This window comes from Molothrus ater, chromosome 3, assembly GCF_012460135.2.
Source record: "Molothrus ater isolate BHLD 08-10-18 breed brown headed cowbird chromosome 3, BPBGC_Mater_1.1, whole genome shotgun sequence".
In the NCBI taxonomy this organism is placed as follows: domain Eukaryota; kingdom Metazoa; phylum Chordata; class Aves; order Passeriformes; family Icteridae; genus Molothrus; species Molothrus ater.
The window spans coordinates 106,906,865-106,928,660 of NC_050480.2; the positions used below are offsets into that span (position 1 = coordinate 106,906,865).

A 21,796-nucleotide genomic window follows, 5' to 3' on the forward strand; every position below is an offset into this window, starting at 1 on the left:
TCACTTGCCCTGATGATAAAAATTTCCTTTTCTGTGAATGAAAATATAAACCCATACATAAATCATGCTAGGTAGATAAGATTTTTGGTGTAGTCAACAGAAATTCAGCAGCTCACTTGGGATATTTGAATTGCTCATGTCAGCAGACTGTTCAGAGTGCCTTCCTAGTGCCTCTCATGCTTGCTGTGTCTTTGATTCATTTTCAGAGCAGCAGACCCATGTCTCAGATATAAAGAATGCAAATTATTAAAAATTTGATCATAAATTAATTGGCTCTGAAGTGAACACTTGCTCTCTTTCCAGACCATTTCACTTCCTGAGACCAGTTAAGAGTTTTTAAGGGTTTTAAGAATACAGCATTTTTTCTGCTTCATCTATAGCATTCATCACAGAAAAGGAAAATGTTATTTCAGTTTTGCTGATACTGAAAATAGGTTATTTTTACTTGTTTAGTGTTGAAGGGGGTTATCAGTGTATCCAGGACTATAATTTGGAATATCATCTGCTACAGCTCATGCAGAGGAAACTGTTACTCTACGTGTATGTGTTGTAGGATGGTACATGGGGTAATTTGTCCTGTTGATTATAAATGTAAATACTGTTTTTAAGGCAATGGTAACCAATAGTGTTTTTCCTATTTACAGAGCAAGCTTTACATGGAAGGATTTAGAAGCCTAAAAGAAGGAGAACCTGTGGAATTTACTTTTAAGAAATCTTCCAAAGGCCTTGAATCAATACGGGTAACAGGCCCTGGTGGGAGCCCCTGTTTAGGAAGTGAAAGACGACCCAAAGGGAAGACAGTACAAAAAAGAAAACCAAAGGGAGATAGGTAATTACTTTACTTTGCTATTCCCCCTTTTTTTTCCTTTTCAAATTTTTCTTGAAATTGTGTTTTCAGCATTTATTTGTTTGTGAAAGGAAACCCTTCTATGTACATTTGGCTTTTACATGTAGCTTAGTAATTTTTTTAAAGCTGTATCTATACACCTACATCAATCACCCACTGATGAGTTTTACTGGAGAAGGTTCTATTAAATTAGAGGGATCCTGCAGAGGAATATATTATTTTGAAGATACTGCTATTAGACTGGAGAGAGGTCAGTCTGAACACAGGTGAAATAATGTCATGTGTAGGTGAGAGCTGTGCATGCTAAAGAGACTATCAATACTATCATTAAACTATCAATACTATCATTAAACTGCATCAGTAGTTTTATATAGAAAAAAAACGTAGGTGCTGCAGTAAGGGTTGAGGTGTGTATAATTTGGTTAATTATGTTTTTACTTAGTGAACAGAGTATAAGGTGTTTCAAAGGTTGTAATTCCTGGTGGTCTGAGGGGCTGTTGCAATAATGCTTTACAAATTTCAGGTTAATTTTGATTGCTGCACTTGTCTCCACACATGTGCAGCAGTCTGACTTGCACTGCACTGTTACCCTTTATTTTCCACTTCTGATGGCTTCAAGAAATTCTGAATCCTCTCCACTACAAAGCCACCTGTGCCCAGTTCACCAAGGACAGCCTTCCTGCTCAAAAGCTTATTTATTTATTTATTTAGGTGAATTCACCCTTTTTTCCTCATGTTGTTCCCCAGCCCTGACCTGTAATGACTGAGGCCAAGGGAATACATACTTAGTGAGGATCCTAGTAAGAACATCTAAACAACCAGGTTCTGCCTGCAGTATTTGATGTATCCCATCACTGAGGGGTGACTGCTCTCTTCCTTTGCACATCCTGAAGCAAGGAGTAGCTTAGGAAAGATGGGGTGACCTTGAAAGGCAATGTAGCCCAGGTTTGAGAAATTTGGGATCAGGAGCCTTTACTAGCTACAGATGAATTCCATTTGTCCTCACCTCTGTTAAAAGGCCCTTTTTTTTTTTTGTCCCACCCACCCCATTTTATAATTTTTTTTTAGTTAAGGAGTGGAGACAACATTTCACCTTCTTTGTAAAAGCTAAAAGCCATACATGAAATTTATTGCTGCTGTAACAGATCAGAGTCCATAACCACAACAAGGAGAGACTTTGTAAGCTGGACAAAGCTTTCTTTTTGATTGCTCTCCATATCTGGCCTTATAGAGTCATGTTGCATGCAATGGCTGGTTTTTTGTGGTTTGGTGGGGGGTTTTTGTGTTTTTTGTTTGTTTTTTGTTTTGTTTTGTTGGGTTTTTTTGTTATTTCACCATAGGCTTTCAGTATTATTCTTATTTAAATCGTTGGTTTTTTCCATGAATTCTAATTGCTAATCTGTTTAGGGTATTAGCATTACCACTGTTCTTGATGTTTCATACTTTGGCAGCAAATAAAGGCCACAGTCATGCTGGGGTGATCCTGTTTACCTATTTGTTGCACACATATATGAAGGAAGACGGTCCTTTCTTCCAAAACCTTGAAATTTAAATGGGCTGGGTTTAGGCAGTCAGGGAAGGGTACATTTTGAAAGAAGCAGGGATTTGAACAATCTGTAGTATACAGTGTAGTAGATGCAGGGGGAAGCAATACTTTCCAAATGGAATTCCTCTCATCCTAGGGAAGCACATAAAATGTTGGGGTTGAAACTTCCCTTACTGCTGTTCCTCTTCAGGGATTACAAAGGGATCCTAGCTCCAATCCTGTAAATGCTTCTCTTACAAACCTCTAAAATGAAATGAGATGAATTCTGCTTTCAATCATGTTTTTTCATAGCTGAAGCATAGAAAAAGTTGAACAGATATACCCTGGAAAACAGTGTGGGGGGCTGATCTATGAGACAGTGTACTCTCTAATGTTCACTTGCCTTTTAAAAAAGGGAGAATTTAAAATTAATTTGAATTAATTTGAATGTGAAAATGTGGGCAAAACCATCTACCCACTTCTGTCTCAGAATTCTTACACTTAAGTCATAAGACACCCAAAAAGGCTGAAATTTGAAATGTTTGAAGTAGCATTGACATTATCACTCAGTGAAAAGCAGTGTCTTTGCTTGAAGGAAAATTAGTTTTGAATGCCTAGACAATTAAAAAGGTGCACCTCCAACACGTCTAGTGAAAAGTTTCTTGAAGATTGCTCTTGTACTGAGAACTGCCTCCATTTATGAAAGCTAATTCCAGCTTCTTGTGTTCATCTCTTTGTATGCTACCAGTGTAAGAGTGTGAGGGCCCAGCCTCAGTGCATCTTTTTGTCTGCATCCCATTTGAATGGATTCTGTTACTCTAATTACTGAGAGGACTTAGAGATAGCAAAGGTGGGGGCAGAAAAAACAGAAAAGCAGCAATATGTACAGACAGGGAGGAAAAAAAGTCCTGACAGTGAGGTTACCAATGTTGGTGGATTTTGTGAGGCTTCCATGGTAGACTGAGGGTCCCTGTAATTTGCAGTGTTGTTGCTGTGGGGACCTTGCTGTGATAATATTTGTGAGGAGTTGCACTGTAACCAGCTGCAGGTGGCTTTGTAGGAGCTCCTAACACGTTCCATCCACAAAAGTGTGCCATGCTCTCTAGGAATGACCATGGGGATCTGATGCAGAAAAGATAAAGCACTCTGAAATCACACTTAATCAAGTACTTAGTAATTGGTAGGCACATCTATGGTTTAGAGTAGAACAAATGAAATCAAAATGAAATCAGAACCTAAGCCACCAGAGTAAAGTGGAGAGAAAAAAGGGAAAAAGGAAAAATTATGCTACTTTCTTCTTTTTTTTTTTTTTTTTTTTTTGACAAGCACTCCCAGTGTTTCTATGTCACCTAAAGTGAAACCTGGTAAAGGACTCTTTTATGAGTTGTAATTATTTATATAATGTAGATGGGAGAATATTCTTTAGTGCAGTGTACATTTAAATAATTTGACCCAGAGACCTTTGGGACAATATTAATAAAGGTGCATGATGCTCACAGGACTAGAAGCTAGAGTTGTCTTTGGGACCTAGAGGTATTACCCAGTATCTGTAAATATTCCTGCTAGGAGCTCAAACTTGGATACTTTTTAGCAGAGTGTCTGTTATGCTGTATTTGCTTAGCTTGGCACTTGCTTCATGTGGAGTGTTTTGGGGGAGATGGGGAGGTTGACAGCTTTCTTTTTTTTCCTTCATTTTTTACACCAAAATGGAAGCAATAAAATAAATCAAGAAGAAGGGAACAAGGAAGAAATATTTAAGAGTATAACTCCATCTCCTGATTCTAATTTATGTCATTTCAGTCCTCTGATACCTTCTGCTAACATCACACTTGTGGCAGGGAAACTTCTAGTACAGGTGACCTGTGTCAGTAAGTAGTTTAGATTTAAACATGTAATAAATAAGTACTACATTGTGAGATTGGACATTGACATGAAACATTCCACTGGCTTGGTTTATAATACAGCCCTGCAGGTGAGCTGTGAGGAAGGGATTTAGGAGCTGCTTCAAGTGATGGAGCTCAAAGAACCATTGCCACTGGATAAATGGTGATGCTGAATTAAACCCTGGGATATGACTGGTGAAACAGCCATGTATTTGCAGCTCAGCTGACTAAACAGTAATGAGTGCTGCAGCATGGATACAGCACTTTGAAAACTTTTATTCCAATATAGATAAATATGAAGGAGGAACAATTAGAAAAGAAGAGGTTTTGTGTTAAGATGTTATAAAGGGTGTTCACCAGTAACTCTTGAATGTGACCAAACCCATAATTTTCAAATGAAGAAGAACATAGTTCTAAACCACCCACAGGGTGGAAATACAGCCACTTAGGGAAGGAGGGGTTGTAGTTAAATAATATAATTCTCCCTGGGTGAACTGTCACTTAAAACTAGTTTGTGTCTGAGTCAGACAGAAAATGGTTTTAATATCTGAAGACATTTTGTGGATGATCTGAAGTCAGACTATATTAAGAAAATCTTAAAGGTCTTCTTTAAAAGCTCGTGATCTGCACAAACAGTCTCTAAGCTGGTGTGATGCAGGAGGGGATGACACATGGTGGCATGCCATGGAGGACATTTGAATTGAAGTTAAATGGACTAGGAGAGCTAGTTTAGGACAGCAAAGTTACTTCAAACTTGATATTATATCAATTCCATCTCTACTGATTGAATCACACTCAAGTGTATAATCTGACTTTCATAGGCAAGCCTCTTACAGCTTGAGCTGAGCAGGTTTTTGTGAAGGAGATGTGAATAATGGGAGTGGTATGGGCTGGGCAGGAGAGCCCTGAGCCAGTGCCAGTGTGGGAGAAGCACATAAAACCTGTGCTCAGCAGATGGGTGGGGAAAGCCTGTCAGTCCCTTCTCCTGAGAGTAAGCAAGGCCAGGCTGGCTGTCACCACACACAGCTCCAGCAAAGGGGATACATCCACTTGGGCAGGTCCTGAACAGCACTGGGGTGAAGTGGGGAATGGGCAAACTGAGTCATCCAGCCAGGGAAATGGACAAGTTCAGGGAGTTGTCACCTTTGGCACAAAATGGTGTCAACATGTTCTGTCAAATGGTGAAATTTCCTACTCCTCTTCAATTAGATTGCACTCACAGTTCTGCCATTTTCCAAAGAGGAAACTGACACACAAGTAATGCAAATATTGAATGGTTTGCATCAGTTTCTTAGAAATACAACCTTGCATAAGGACCTTACTTGAGGGTGGTGTTTCAGCAATTAGAACATGAACAGCTCCTCTATGGCTCCCTTGCACCTGGTATTAGATGGCAAGAATCTCTTCATCCAATTTTCATTCTTGCTTTTTCCATTTATCAAGCATAGGGCATTTTCTTGACTGTTTGTTCTTCCCCTGCATCATAATGATTTATTTTGTTGGGTGTTTAGTTGCTCTTTCCAGTGTTGTCTGAGACAACCTTTTAAACTTAGACTGGAAAGACAGCCATCATTTTGTTCTCTTATGTGAAAATTGCCCTATGAAATGAGGTCCTTCTGGCCTACTATCATCTTTCCAGCACAGGCACATATTTAAGGAGAGACTGTAAAAAGCAGGCAGGTATAGCATTCTATCTCTGGCAACAGTGGTTTAAGCATTCCTTCAGTATCGACAACTAATCTGCAAAAGACAATTAGATGAAGTGTTAAGTCCCTGAATTTTCTGGATGCAACTTTCTTTTGGATCCTCAAGGAAAGCTTTGTATTACTTGTGCAGAGTTTTATAGAGTTAACAATTTGTATGTCTAGACAATGGGCTAGAATGGGGATAAACCACTCTTTGAGTTATGCTTCCTTACAAAATTTTAGGATTGATATTTGCTGACTGTGCCATAATAAGCCAATAAACTGGCATGAAATGCTTGTAACAGGAACTGCAGAATGCTGAATTAAAAAAAAAAAAAAAAGAAAAGAAAATAAAAACAAAAAAACCACCTTGAGAGCTTTGCAGTACTCCAGGTACTTTAAGAAGGTTTTATCTTCACAGGGCTATAAACATTAGGGACAAAGCTTTTCATCCTTGGTTTTTTTCCTCAGGCTGGCAACAGTTTGGAAGTTTTAGCAACATTTTGGGTTTTCCAGGAGTGAGATAAAACCAGAACACCAGAGGGTCTTGTTGGTAGGGTTAAAAAGTAGGTAAATTTTAAAAATAGCTACCACTTGGTGCTGTGGATTGGAGGCTTGAAAGCTGGCTTGGAGATGGATCTCTAGGGCAGGAGGTTAATCTTTGCTGGTCTTTGTGCAGACCCATCCAAGTCTTAAGTCAGAAGCCTCTGAACAGTGTTACTGCATATATTCATTAGACAGCCCTTGTTAAAATCCACATCATCCATCTGTGTTTAAAGGGAGCTCAGCAGTCACAGCCCTCCTGCATAACAAACACACAGTGTGCTTCCAGGACTTGGTCTGTCCAGTCTAAGAACAGAAGCAGATCTTCAAGAACAAGTATTTTTGGCATGAAAAAAATGAAAAGAAAGTGGCTTAAGGGAGAAAAGAGAAAACAACTGCACTGCCTGGTGTGTATAGCTCCCAATACCTATGGACCACACACTATGTGGCATGATTTCTCTCTGGCACAGGATGTAACTAAACCAGTCTTCCTGAAATGCCTGGTGTAGTACTATGGGAAGGTGTTCCAGAGTGAGAGCAGAAGCAGGAAAATCTCACCTCTTGGAAGACAGCAAGCCACAGCTAGGCTAGCTTCTACCCCCAGGTCCAACATACAGCACTGGGAGCTGCCTTTCTCAAAAGATACTGGATTTCTCTTCCATAATTCTGTAGCTCAAGCAGTCAGGAGCCAGGATGCAGAGCTGAAAGATCAGTGCTTGCATGTTGGAGCAAAATGTAGAAATTATTACAGTTGTGAATAATAGCATGTATAAGATTTGAATATAAGGTTTTGTTTTTCAGAAGACATGGAAGAAATCCCATTCAAAATTTTAAATTGTGGTTAGATTTGCAAAGCCAAGTGCCCATAGTTAGATGCAGGCTACAAAGCTTAATTTAATCCAAGGTTGGTTAGATATTTTGGAGTACCCTGGCACACTGTAATGTGCTGGGTGATTATACAAGCAATTCCTCATTCATTTGAAAGGCCATTTTCTGGTTTCAGACAATTTAATTACCAAATTCATCCCAAGGCCACTTAAAGCAAGATCTCTTTTCAGATCCTCCATTGCTGGTGAACTTGCATGACCACGCAGTGTTTCAGCCTGCTCACTTGGGTGCAGGCAGGAATTGGGTTTTGCACTTAGGCCTACAAATCATCAAAAGATGCAAAAATATGTGCTGCCTTTCCATCATGTGTCTTCTGGTGGGGCTTTTCATGTGCTTCAAGTAAATGCAAATATCTGTGCCAAGGGAAGAGCCTGGAACCTGGTAGCCATGATACCACTAAGCAACATCCAAGTGTGATTTTCATCACTGCAAGCTTAGAACAGAGTAGAGCCTGGAAAAAGTTTTTTGGTATCTGTTTGTATGCGTGTACAGTTAAGAAGAGAGAGGCCCCAAATTTTTCACAGTGTTTATAATAAGAAATCCAAATTTGATGCTAAAGTAAGTAGATTCAATTCTGAAAACATACCAGGAACAGATGAAGTGAGTAGGAAGGTGTCATTTCTGTGCAGCCTCTTGGAGAGTAAAGCTGTCCCTGCACAGCAGATGGGTTTCTTAAGTACATACACTGTTTTTGGAACGCTGAATATTTTTCTTTAATCGGGTGTCTTCTCTAGGCCTCATGTTTTCTGACTGTTCCACTCTCTTTAATCAAGGGGTGAGCTCTCTCTCACAGTAAACTCTCAGTGTATATTCAGGCCCTTGCCTGCACTGATACACCTAATGATCCCACTGCATTCTTACCTGTACTAATGATTACATATACCAGAAGGAGTTTAGAAGCAAAAAGAATTGAGAACTTTGCTCAATTTAACAGACATTATGCATAAATCCAGTAGAGTATATGTTAAAAGTATCTCAATAAATAATTTGCAAAAAATCATTCTGTTTCTAAAACAATCTTCCTGATATAACTGGCATCTTCTTCTTTAATTCAAATTTGTTTCTCAGTGTTTAATTTCTTACTATATATACTATATATACTATTTTCAAGTAGTCAAAAATAAACAAAAAAGTGCATACATTTTCAGGGACCAAATCAGTAAATACTTACTCTTGTGCTTTGAAAATAGCAGGGAACAGAGAATTATTTGAAGATATTGTCCAGATTGTGAAAATTCTGTTTTAAGTTGATACTGATCCTGACTACAGACTGTGCTGCTTTGAGCTCATGAAAGAGCTGAATGACACATGGTGGCATGCCATGGAGGACATTTGAATTGAAGTTAAATGGACTAGGAGAGCTAATTTAGGACAGCAGAGTTACTTCAAACTTGATATTAGATCAGTTCCATCTCTGCTGATTGAATCACACTCAAGTGTGATGCTGTAGCTGTCAATGGACTGGGAACAGACCTGCTCACAGGATAAGCTGCCTTTTCAAAAGGTTCAGACTGCCTGTGCTGTACTTTATGACAGAAATATTCAGCATGATTAAACAATTAAACCCCAAATCTTCTATTTTAGGAAAACTATTGCATTTCCTTGCTTTTTATTTTTTGAACATATGTTGCACTGCAGCATCACCTAGCAAACATACTCAAAACATAATAATAAAACATAAAACACAATAAATACACAACACTGAGGACCCATTATAATGGTGATTCTAGATGATGGAAATAATTGTTGAAAAAGATACCAAAATCTTAAAAGCTGGAGAAAAATGAATTATAGCATATTTGCTAATTCCCTGAAACATTGCCTCTGATTTACCACTGTGGATGAATCTGATGCTCTTTAGAAGGCATAAAAGTTCTGGAGCCCTTTAACTTCAAATTAATAAAGACTGTGTGGTAATGTAATTCCAAATCACTACAGCTGTTTCTTTTATTAGCTGTGGCTTCATGTTTCTGTCCTTGACACTTAAAGATCAAACCTACTTAAATATGAATAATTTAAAATGTGAATTTACTTCAATATCTTATTTTGCCAAGAAGCTCAGCAGCTCATTATATAAGAGGAATGTGTCACAGAGGTAGTCATCTCCATAGTGGTGGTGCAGGCACGATGCTGCTCTTCCCAGTGTGCATCCCCCACCCCCAAAAGTGCACCTGTGCATTTGTCAGGCAGGTAGTGACACCCAGGCTGTGTCCTGAAAGAAGTCATGAGTCTGTAAGGGCATATTTACACCAGGAAAGGGACTCTTATTTCAGGAAAAACATACCACTTGAAGCCACCCCTGCACAGCAATGTTGCATCCTCCATCCAGAAGTAGCAGGACTGAGTGGGACTTTGCAGTTGCTTCTTCTGGTTATGACAAGCTGCTCAGTGAAGAGACAGTGGAGCTCGAATGGAAACGCTCCTGTGGTATCCACAATGCCTCAGGCAGGGTAATGGGAAGATATTTCAAGATAAAAGGTAGGGTGAAGATTAGGAAGAAGCAGGAATAGGAAAACAAAGACAGGGAAGATGAAGAAGGAGGTGGATGAGAAAGGACTTAGGGAAGGAAGAACAGACACTGAAAAGAGTGTCAATGTGAGAAGCCCAGATCTTTTCCAGGCTCCAAATGGTTGCCTCAGTGCTGGTAGTTCTGCTGCTCTTCAGGGACTACAGAAAAACCTGAATCTCCCTGCACACACAGTCAGGGATTCAACTGAATTTTCCTGCATTTTGAAAAATTGCTGCAAGTCAAGAGCTGAAGCACAGGTGGTATGTGAGCTCCTGCTCTGCAGCCTTGCAGCAGCTATTGGTGATTCCAGTGGATCTGGGAGGGTTGACCTGAAATGGGACTTTTTGCAGTATTCTACTTATTGTGTGTTCCTTGCTTACCAGGTGACAAACGTAACACATCTGACAATCTGGAGTTTGTCTTGCAGAATGCAGCCCTCACAGGTGCTCAGTTTGAGCTTTGCCTTAAATGCATCAGGTGCTATAAAACAGTGAGTGCTCCAAGGGCACTGGCATTTCAAATTGGGCACTTAGAATAATTCTCCTCTGGAAAATAATTTTGGCTTTTTTTTCTTGTGCTCCAGAATCCTGTGCATTTCTCTGAGACCAAGTAAACCACACAATTTTGTAGAGACATTGCAAAGTAATTAATGTTTGTAGTGCATGAAGAGATCTTAGTGTGAGCCCCAAAATCAGTATTTTTTGTGTTCATGATTTAGCTGGATTTAGTGGTGAGTTCAAGCATTGAATTCAGTAGGCTAAGGAAGAAGGATACAATAATTTGTATTTCATGCAGCAAATGAGAAAAGACAATATATGAGAATTCACATGTGGGTTCACAGGCTGGTACTGCAGAGTAAATTATTTCCATCTCTTTCAAATAATGAATGGGTAGATAATAGGATTTGTAGAAATTAGCCCGCATACTCCTCTCACTAGTTTGGGGATTTGGACTCGTTTTTGTTTGCACTGTAGGATGAGGATGAAGAGAGTTCAGGGAGGAGGTGGAACACTGCACAAGAGAGCAGAGGTGCTGTGGCCAGGCTGGAGGAATAGCGAGCCAAGCATGGCATTATTGATTGGGAAGAGGGAGCTGGGTTTGCTCAGTAACAGTGGAATGGTTAAGGAGGAAAGAGTTGTGAAAGTTCACTATGAAATATGGGACTGAGTGAAACAATTTCTTTTCTTTGATCTCCATTAATTTATAATCTTATGATGTTGAGTCTCCCAGCACTAGAGCTTTTACAATGAATAGCTGAAAGTAAAAAAAAATGATTTAAATTGTACTGGTCTTGTGTTGAATGGCTGCCTCTATTCTAGAAGTCACTTGGAGGTTTACCTTTTAGCTGTTGGGTAGTTTAAATGCTAAACATTTAATTTACTTTAGACAGCTCTGCAAACAACAGATAACTACAGACTGCTCAATTAATGTTGCAACAGTGTTTGCATCAAAGTTTAACCAAAGTGCTTTGATTTCTTTTAATGATAAATGAATATATTCTCACCAGTATAACAAGCTGAAATACTTCAGTGTTTTAAATTCAATTTCTGATTTGCTAGTGTTTAGTATCTTTGCCTTTTTGTTATGCTAAACTAATAATGTAAAACAAAACAATGGTGAGTGCGTGTCAGTGTGTGCCTGCCTCAGATGAGTTGTACTACAGAATTGTGCAGTGTTACTTCTTCCATCAATGAGAAGGAGCCATCAGTGGTTGCAATAGGATTAGAAGTTGTATGTAGCTCAGATGTAAGCCTATTAATTTACCTTTTTAAAGGTTTCATTGTGTTTACCTTCTTTCTCCTTAGATTTTATAAATCATTTCTTTCTAGTAAGTAAATGAAAAATCTGCCATTTCCTGTTTATCAGACTAATTCTTTCAAGTTCTTATGTTTTGATATATTTTTTTGAAGAATAATGGTTAGCCAGTCAAATAATAATTGTTAGAAATATATAACTACACCTCCTTTTAATAATTACTTAAAACATGTAAGCAGTTTAGTTTTCTAAGTCAAAAAATAATCCTCATTTAATTTACACGGTAAATAATTCAATGTGATTTTATGTTATTAAATGTGGGAATATCATTACTCACTTCACTAGTGAGAATTCTGGAATTTTTGTCTTTATGTTCATTGTGTAACAAACAAATTTTCCTTGGACCCCAGAAATAATTTTATCAAATTGTTCTTTCTTATTATCTCTGTATTTCTACCTCCCTGGAGCCTCCTGAAGTTATCTTTCTCCTTTACAATTTTATACATTTCTCTTATACATAGAAAAGAAACATCTGGCTTTTTTTTTTTAATGAGAGCTGTTCACTCATTGACCAAACAAGCAGTGAGGAATCTGTTGTGTGGCTAATTATTGCAAGAAAATGAGGTAGTAGTCTCACTAATAATGACTAAAATTTGTATTAACTGGTGCTGTTTCATTTACTGAGTCAGCTAATCTCATACTTTCACCCTTACAAGAAAACAAATCGTGTTTAAAAGCGCCTGGTGTGGAAAAATGGTACTTTCAAATGTAGAGATTAGAAACATTTAAAACATACATATCTGTGGTTAAAGATGCTGACTCTTAACTCTCCTCTGTCTAGAGCTTTCCTTTTTTATCTTTGAAGTCCCGTCATTATTCCGTGTCTATGCCTTTGGTTTATTTTTGTACCCTATCCTACAGAAATTAATTCACACTGTTTAGAGCCAATCTTTTTAGAATATTTATGAATGCAATTTATCAACAAGTTTACATTTTATGCAGCCTGTGGAGTTGGATTTTGGAATTTGCTTTTTTAGTAGTTCTTTTGTGGAAGAGAAATCTTTCAGGCATGAATTGATAGTCCAGATCTTTTGAGGTCTGTCTGTGCTAACCTATGACCTCTGTTCTTAGGAGGTCAACATCTGAGGGCAGGAGATTAAGGCAGTTAAAAGATTGGAATGGGAACTGGAATGGAAAAATTAGCCAGCACATTTTGGGTGGAAAACATCAAAGTCATCAAACAATTTGCTTATTTTAAACTCAGTTTAAGGGTAACAAGCTAATTGTACTGTGTTTGTTGACGCAAGCAATTTATATTATTTGAGAACATGAACACTGAAGAATTTTTTTTTTTTAATTGGAGAAACATAATGCCTCTTCAGTATAAATGCACTATGTATTTTGTATTCTGAATGTTTTTGTGCAACATTTTTAGATAATAATTCGGGATCTGCTCATACAGTCAGTGTGCATTTAATTAGCTGTATTGCTTACAAACAGCAATAGTAAGTATTGCAGAACCTGAAACTTGCTTGTAGTCTGCTGAAGACCCCTTGCTGTTGTTGGAGAATGCAGGTGCTCTCAGTACAAGGGAAAAATTATTCCCAAATTAAAATTTTCTAACTCCAAAATTTTCAAACTCATTTGTAAGCATCTTTCCTTTTTTCAGTTTTTGAAGTGTGAATTCCTTTCCCATACAAATTTGTGACCAAGACATGTTCTTTTATAGATTATAAATTGACTTACAAGAAAAGACACCATTGTCTCTTTGTTCTTGTCTGACATAGTTCAAAATTCATTAGTGTGTGTTTTTAGAAGAGTGACAACTTCATCTTTCATCTGTGCATTGATTTCAAAAATGTTATTATCTAGAAGACACCTTCCCACATCTGAACAATTATGCAAGTTTAAGGATTTGTGTAAGCAATCACATTTTCTTCTTGCTTGTTTAAAGTGCAAATGAAAGTGGTTTCAGTATCATAGGCAAAAGCCAGAGTAGTGTTTCAGCATGCAAACCCATCTAGCAGGAAAGAAAACAAAAGTTCCAGGTACCTCTCAGCTCAGGCTCTGACTCACAGCATATGGATTATGGTACTTCTCCTATAGGTATGGCTGCTAATTAAATTAAAGTACTATAATACAGTTAAACTCAAGAAGACAGCCATCTGTAAACCTCAGTGTAATTTCCACATGTTTTTTTGTTCTTTGGATAATGAAGGATATGAGATTTAAACCCCTTTGCAAGTTTATAACTCTGAAAACCTTTATTTTGGAATAGCTTTTAGCCCTGATTTGTACCTGAGGGTAAATTGAACAAAATTATCACCGTAATTTCTTATTCTTTCATGGAGGGCAAAGAAAGGAAAGCAGGAGGAGCTGCTCCCAGGGGTGCAGGGAGTGCTTTGTTTCCTTCCTGCCATTTCCCTGGGTTGCTGGAGAAGCTCTGCCAGCTGCAGGGCTGGCTGTGCTCCACCATCCCAGAGGCACTGGATGTGTCCTGGATGTGTCCTGTGCATCCTCACTGCTGCTGCCACAGCTGCCTGCATCCCTAGGAGTGCCACAGGCCCTGGGAATCAGAGAGCATTTGAAGGGGCACAACCAGCCTTGAAGGTTATTGCATCTTTGAGACCTGTTCCCTGTTTGAATTCTTGGGATAAAATGGGGTAGCTTCTGATCAGCCATTTTGGGCTTCTTGCTTGTCAGCACTCTCTGTGGTTAAATAATCCATGGTTGGAGAGCCAGTTCTGTTTTACAGAATGGTTTTGGTTACCCACTTGTGAGAACTCGTGAATCCTTGTGAAGGAACAGAAGATTTGTTAATGAATAAAGAAAAAATGTTAACTACAAAGATAGTGTGGCTGACTTGACTTAAGATAACTTTCTTGTTTGCCTGAGCCATTTCTATACCTTCCTTCTCTTCTGTATGTTTACCAGTAAACTCTTCAATGCAATCCTTCTTAGTCCAAATAATACTTAAAATCACTGTATTTTTTTATTACAATAGAAATTGTGATTCTTGGCTATTTGAATTATTAGCCAGCAGTGATGCACACTCATTTTTTGATCTGGAAGTACTGCTCCCCAGGATTTTTGCTGGATGTGTGTAGCCTCTTGTTTCATGATGTTTGATGATTCAAGCACTCTGTCCATAAGCCTGCTTTTCTTAATATCTTTTCCCACCCTTTAAAAGTAATCTGTAGATATCTGAGATCTGCAGATTGAAAACTACTCCAGTGCACACTCTCAAGGTGCTGGAGGTTTTTCATCCCTTAGTAATTGTGGCATTAATTCTAAATGTGCTAAGAGCTGCCTCCAGGTTTTGTGTGCAATAGCTTATGGGGCAGAATAGACTGCTTGCTGATTTTGTGGAAGGGTAATTCAAAACTCAGAGAAGTTATAATGCAATTTTTGAATGACTTAGAAATTAATTTGATTTCCTTATGATGAAACCCTGCTTTGTTTTTGCTTGGCCTTTTGAGAAATAGCTAGAGGATATATCCTCAGTTCCCTCACATCTTCTTTTCAGAACAAAAAAATACTGTAGAGATAGACAAAACTGTTTAGAATTACTGCAATAGTAAAAAATAGTCTTTTTTTACTGAAAAATAGTATTTTTCAGGCTTATGTGTCTGTGAAGGTTGAAATTTCTGGCAGTGCAGCTGTGCCAGATTCCTGGCTGCAGACCCTGGTGCTCTTGGAATCAGTGTCTCCAAATGGACTCTGTAATTTTCCTCAGCTGAGTCACTTCCTTACCATGAGCTGCCATAAAGAGATTATTACTTCTGGTTTGCTTTCTAGGGTTTAGCCTGCACTGCCCCCCTCCTTTTCAAAATAAGAACTCATCAGAAAACACTTTTTGTAGAAAGTTGAGTTCAGAGGATTTCAGAAAACTGAAATTGGTGGGCTTTTTTTTGAGGGACTATTGAGGTTTGTGTTCCTCATCTGTTTCCAGCTGCTGATTTGAATGAGAAGCCAGCAAAAAAAGCATGTTAGTTTTGTTTCTAAGTAGTGGTTGAAGTTGTTTCCAAATGCCAGGAGAACATGAATGTGAGAGATACTTCAGGTGACAGCTGTCCATAAAATCTTTGGAAGTATATGGTAATAAATCTAAGATGTTGTATATAATTTTTCTTCATGACCCACATTTCTTGCTTAATTCTTGGATAAAATACAAATTAGTCAAATCTGAAAGATTCTGGATTTGTCACAATAAGTGTTTTACACCACTGTAAAGTTAAGATGCATTTTATAGAAAATTGACTTTAATTGTCAAGAGGAAAAAATAATTATTCAATCTGTTGTATACACACATATATGGTATATACAACAGATTTATGAAAGGTTGCCTCAGTTGCTTTGAAGAAAGTGGGTGCCAGAAGAAAGATAACTTAATAAGTTTTAAGGTATCAGCCAAAATGAAGCTGTAATAATGTAGCTGTATTAGCTCATTAGGCCAGGTAACAACAGAAGTAAAAATGTCACCTGTCCTTTTGTCATCTACAGTCTTGCCTGTGTAAGAAGGTCAGTTGAGAGTTTCCAAAAACCTGCAAAAAATTCTTGAATGACAGATTCAAGAATTGAGACTGTAAGTGAAAAACTATATGAAGGTGGTGTTAGTACTGGAAATTACTTGTGACACTGTGTGCACACTAATCACTGTAGTGAAACATCCAGCTGCAATAATGAGATGCTGTGTTGTGAGCAGGATTCCACCATGTTCCCTTGCTATGGTAGCAGGTGGTAAATTTGCTTAAGCTTGCATATTTTGTTACATTGCAGAGTACTACAGTTTGTGTGTGGCATATAAATCCATTTTCATTTAGCATGGAAATGTTTTCTTCAAGCAGATTCTCATTTAGTCAAAGAAAAAAAAAGATTCCACAAAGACAGGTTTATGTTTATTATTACCATTATTATTAATTAATTAAAACCTGTTTTTAAAAAAAAAAAAAAAAGCACTTCTTTGTTAAATGATAGTTCAAGTTTAAAAATCCTTATGTTCTTGAAGTAGCCAGCCAATGACCTCTGAAATGGTTCATTCCAATCAGCGTGTAAAGGCTAAATCAGTACATAAAAGCCAAATGTGCCTTTTAGGAGCAGAGTCAGCATGGAAGTGAAGGTAGGGGTGTGCAGAACTGGAGATGGGAAGGAGATGTGGTAACAGGTAATACTGGATGTGAACTAGGTAGTTTGTGGGACTGGGGCTGACTGAATAAAAAGAAGTGGTGGGTGGCAGTGTTCACCTTTTGTGACAGACAGAGGCAGGGCTGCTTCTGATCTGATGCTTTCTGTGGACTGATGACTTCCAGTGCTTGTAGGCAGGTCTGCAGCATGCTTCTGCCCCAAACCAAAGCTTTTACCCCCATTTCCCCCAGAGAAAGCTAGAGAAGCTTCTTTAAAGTGCATATTTCACATGATGCAGAGGAAGGGGAGTGCCAAACATGGGTCAGCTGCTGACCAAGCTGACCAAGAGAGAAACCAGCACAGATGTAGCTGAGCGGTGCAGGGTGCCCAGCTGGCCAGGGCTCTGCTTGGCTGGGGTACAGCTCTTTGCTGGCACAGGGCTGGGGCTCACCCCCTTGTAGCCACCCAGGAGCCCCAGACACTCTATGCATGGGGATGCACAGTGTCTGTGGAAGCCAGCACAAATGAAAGTGTGTGGCACAGCTGTGGCTGCACTGAAGTGTGGTGAGGCCATGGTTTGGTGCTGAGAACCTGTGGGAACTCAGCACATCGCTCCCGATGTCCAGAGATGCCAGGAGAACCCTTGGGGGTCTCGGAAATCCTGGAATGTTGCCAAGAGTGTTTGGTGGCTTGATTTTGATCCATCCACACAAGTGACAGCAGTTTGAGGACATGAGGATCACTTTAGAGTGAAGGGTGTAAAAGGGACACATTTAGAGGGTGAAATATAAACTTTAAGGTTTTTGGTACAGGGGGGTTATGGAGACAAGATGGAGGGATCAGGGCGTGTCTCGTCCTTCTTCTTTCTTCTTCTTGTCTTCCATCTTCTGTGGTGATGTTGGCACTTGGGGATTGGTTCATGGTGAAGGTGCACTTGCCAACATGGGTGAAAAGTATTGGAAAACAAAGGTAAATATCATGTACGTAGATTTTAGTATAAAAAGACATGACCGCCCCGTGGGTGGTCACGAGTGCCCTTGGCTGCCTTGCAGATCAGACCTCTGTTGGGCAGACAGAAAATTTTGTAGATAAGGAACAATAAACAATCTGAAGATGGAAAAGCTGAAGAGTCCAGACTCGTCCTTTGAAACGCGTGCCACCCAAGAACCACCCTACCCGTGTCAGGGCAGAGACAGACAGCCGGACCCGGCAAGAACCAGGCTCCCTGTGGGTGACTGGAGTCCCAGGGTGCTCCCTCCTGGGACTCGGCTCTCTCTGACAAGACAGGCACTTGTAAAATTTCCCCTCCTGGTTTGCAGACAGACAGCACTCATGACAATGGCAAACACAGGCAGAGACTGCTGAGATGGTCCAAGCAATGTGGCCAGGAGAGTTCTCCTGAGGATGCTGTAATCAACACAGTCCTGGAGACCTGTTTGGCAGAATCTGCCAGTAAGATAATTCTGCATAAGCCACAGTCTCTTTCCACAAGGGAAAAGAGCCACTCTGAAAGAAAGAAAAAAATGGGGAAGGTACACAGGTGGCCTTGGCCCAACCCTAGGCTATACCCTTTCTCAGAGGTATTCAAGACAGATTACTTCAGATTTTTGAGTTAACTTAAAATTGCTTGCATCAGTAAGTGTTCTTAAATGTGCAGTAAATTGAGTACATCTAGGTTATTCTCAATGTAGGCATTGAACATCCTGAGATTTTTTTTTCTTTATATGTACTTGTAAAGCATATGTATGGAATATCTAGAGTGCAAACTTTCACCCAGTGTTCTGTATCTCATGCCTGTATCCATTAATACATAGTTGGGTTTTGGGACTCTCCTCATCCCATGTTGACATTCCCTGGGGACACACAGCTGGTGTTTAATTATGTCTGATCTAAGTTTGCCAAAACTCTCCCCAACAATTGCAGCAAAATTCTTCAGCCAGAACTGCTAGAGAGGCACCATTAAGTTGAAAGTAATGTCAATCTCAGAAAGCAATGCTTCTTTAGGTATAAAACATATAGAAGGTTTTTTAGCTGCTGTTGATTTGTCTGCTCTACTCTGTACAAGCCAAAGTAATGGGAATCTCCAAAGTTCTGGACTGTGTTAACAGATTGAATCCCTATTTATTATTTTTTCCTGAAGGGGAACTGTGACTTTAAAAGAAAGGGATGCTGCCCCTGACTCTGAAGCCGGGGCTCTGCCAGGCTGCAGTTTCAAGTTACCGAGGCTGGGCAGCTGCCTGGCCCCCCTGCACCCACAGCCAGCCTTGCGGTCCTGTGCCCGCGGGGTCACCAGTGCCGATCTAATTCCTCAGAGAGCCACTTCAGGGAGCGTAACTGAGCAAAAACTAATCCTGCAGGAATGAAAGGTACCGAGCAGCAACCGGACAGGGAGGTGGCCGAGTGGGGGACGCCTCTGGTAACAGCTCAGTGCGTTTGTCTGGAGTGAGGAGCCCCACGGGCAGCTCGGCGTGAGCCGTGTTGTGCTCTCTGCTCATCGTGGCAGAGACATTCCCTGCTGGCAGCGGCTTTTTGGCCTCTGCAGTAGGAGCCATAGGAAGTCTGCCCTCACTGGTGGCAGGTGGTGATTTAAGAGCCAGCGGGGTTCACGGGAGGAAAGTGTCAGGAACACAAAACCCAGCAGGGAGTTGGGTTTGGCCTCCAAAAGGCCAGAGGTATAATTAGGCATCAGCAAGACCTCGCAGAGGGTTTGGGCAGTGTCCCAGGCGAGGTCTTTTCTATTTGAGCTTCCTCTGTCAGACTGCCAGTGGATCTGGCTGCACACGGCTCCCCACCAGAGCAGTGGTCCCTGCTTCTGAGCAGGGCTGCAGCCTGTGGTTTCCCTGGCCAGGGAATTAAAACAGGATGCAAAAAGCAATCCTACCTAGTTTAGATGCTTTGGTGCCACCACACCACTAACTTGTCTCTGAAACTGTAGAGCAGCAGAAGGTTGGCAGCTGGCTGGGGAGGTGAGTGGCATTCCTCAGCTCTGTGCCTGACATCCCTGTGAGGCCAGGGAGCAGCCTTTAAACGCTGCAGTGCTCAGGCTTAACTCACTGCTAACTCCCACTCTGGTGTTCTAGTACGTATGCAGTGGTCATTTCTCAGTTCCCTTCCTGCCTTTCAGCAGCTGCTCCTCAAAACTTGCAGAATGCAAGCAGTAGGCTTGGAGGAGTCAGCTGTGGTGTCATCACAGCTCTTCCTTCCCTGCCAGCTTCAGCCAAACAATCTGTTTCTTTTTTTTTTCTGCTTCTGTTGCATTAGTTTGAAGTGGTGTGAACGATGTGAAGACAATTGGAGATATGTACAGACACTAGCATTTCCCATTGTAGTGTTCTGCTATTCCACAATCATATTATAGGAAGGGTGTTACAGTTTCAGAGGTTCATTGGGAGCTTAAATGTACTAAAATTATAGCCTGCATTCTTCATGACAAGGGAAAAAATAACATAAATTTCACATACATTAACAGAAAACCATATTCTTCCCATCTGATTTTACCACATGCTCCAATTACAGAGTGTTTGTGTGTCATACAGAAGAAGTTAATATGTCAGGTTTCTTAATGGCACATCTTCAAAGGAAGTTTTCCCACCAAATGGGAAGGATTATACAGAAGCAGCACTTGAAGTTAGTAGTACTGTAATGCTGGAAGGCAGACCTAAGTGTCAATAACTTTGTGAAACTCAGTCTACAAAGTTGAGTTTTCCAGGCTTCCAAAAAAAAAGGGAAATATATATTCCCTGGTATTTCCAGATATGTGTATTTTCCTAGTCATTGCAAGGAATCATTGAGTTTTCAAAGGATTTATAAGAGCTGCTCAAGTATAAAAGTAAGTTATAAAATGCCATTTTGCAATGTTGAGATAAACTAGCATTATTTTGAATCTTTCAAACGCCCTCAGTTACTAAGAAAATGTAACAGGTGTCTTAAAAAACTTCAAACAACCAACCAGTTCATTTAAAAAAAATAATTTATGGTAAAGCTCTAGAGTGATACTAATGTTATTCAGAGTTCCTTTTGTACAAAGAATGTGGTACTGGCAACTAAAGTCCTGATTTATTGATGACTTCCCTTTCTTTAAGACAGCTTATGGTTTTCTTCTTATCATCATCAACAGAAGAAAGTTACCAGCTGAACTAATTAATTCTGCAAGACTTCATAGGAAAAAATAATTTTGCATGTATTTTTTTCTAACTGATATGCATGTGATTTAAGCTCTGGAGGCAAGAGGCAGGGTAAGGTATGGAAATGCAGACAGCTGCCTCTGAAAGAAACAAAGCTTCAAGGAAGCTTAACATGCTGAAATCAAGGGGGGCACATAATCTCCATCCTAGGGTGCTGAAGTACTGAGTGTCACATCAGTCCAGGGTTATTAACAGTTTTTGCTTTGAGATATGGACTTAGGACTAAAGAATGTTCAAGAAAAAAGGATATAAAAACTGCAGGCAATGGCAATCAATCCTGTCCAATCTCAAAATATTTATGACAGCTTTGCATCCTGCTAATAGAGAAGACTTGGGAAAATTAGAAAAAGTGGATGAAGTGCAATGTTAGTTTATCAGTTCCAAATTGTGCCTTATTTTTTATTATTTACTTTATCTAGTATTTGTATTCTGTTAACTAGATAATTTTCTTAGAAAATGGAAATATACTAAAGGTAGTCTGGCCTTCAAAAATGAACTGTTACAATGTGCAAAGGAAAATTATTAGTTAAAAGAAAGTCCAATACCTGAACTGTGAAATAGTTGAAAAATAGTTTACTGAGCTTCACTTGGTTTTGAACCCTCCCCTGTAATTTATTATTTAGAAATGGAAATGGTTTTAACTACACTGTGAATATAAAAGTTCTGTGCCTTGTGCAGCATCTCACACTTATGTCAGCACCACCACACAGATAACCTTTAAGAACAACAATATTAAAGAAATATTCAAGTAAAAATAACTTTCCTAAGCTACACCCTACTATTTATGTAAAAGATAAAGGGGTAAGGGACAGAATTTAAACTTGACATTTTGGGGGAAAGCAGAAGTTACCAC

The 21,796-nt window shown here is 39.5% G+C and overlaps 1 protein-coding gene across 1 annotated transcript in view; it reads left to right on the forward strand.

Moving 5' to 3' along the window:
- Positions 1-21,796, forward strand: part of LIN28B (lin-28 homolog B) — a 99,687-nt gene that overhangs the window by 57,727 nt on the left and 20,164 nt on the right. Inside the window, exon 4 of the mRNA XM_054514416.1 lies at positions 645-829. Within this exon, the coding sequence (XP_054370391.1) occupies positions 645-829 (185 nt within the window). The remainder of the gene's footprint in view (positions 1-644; positions 830-21,796) is intronic.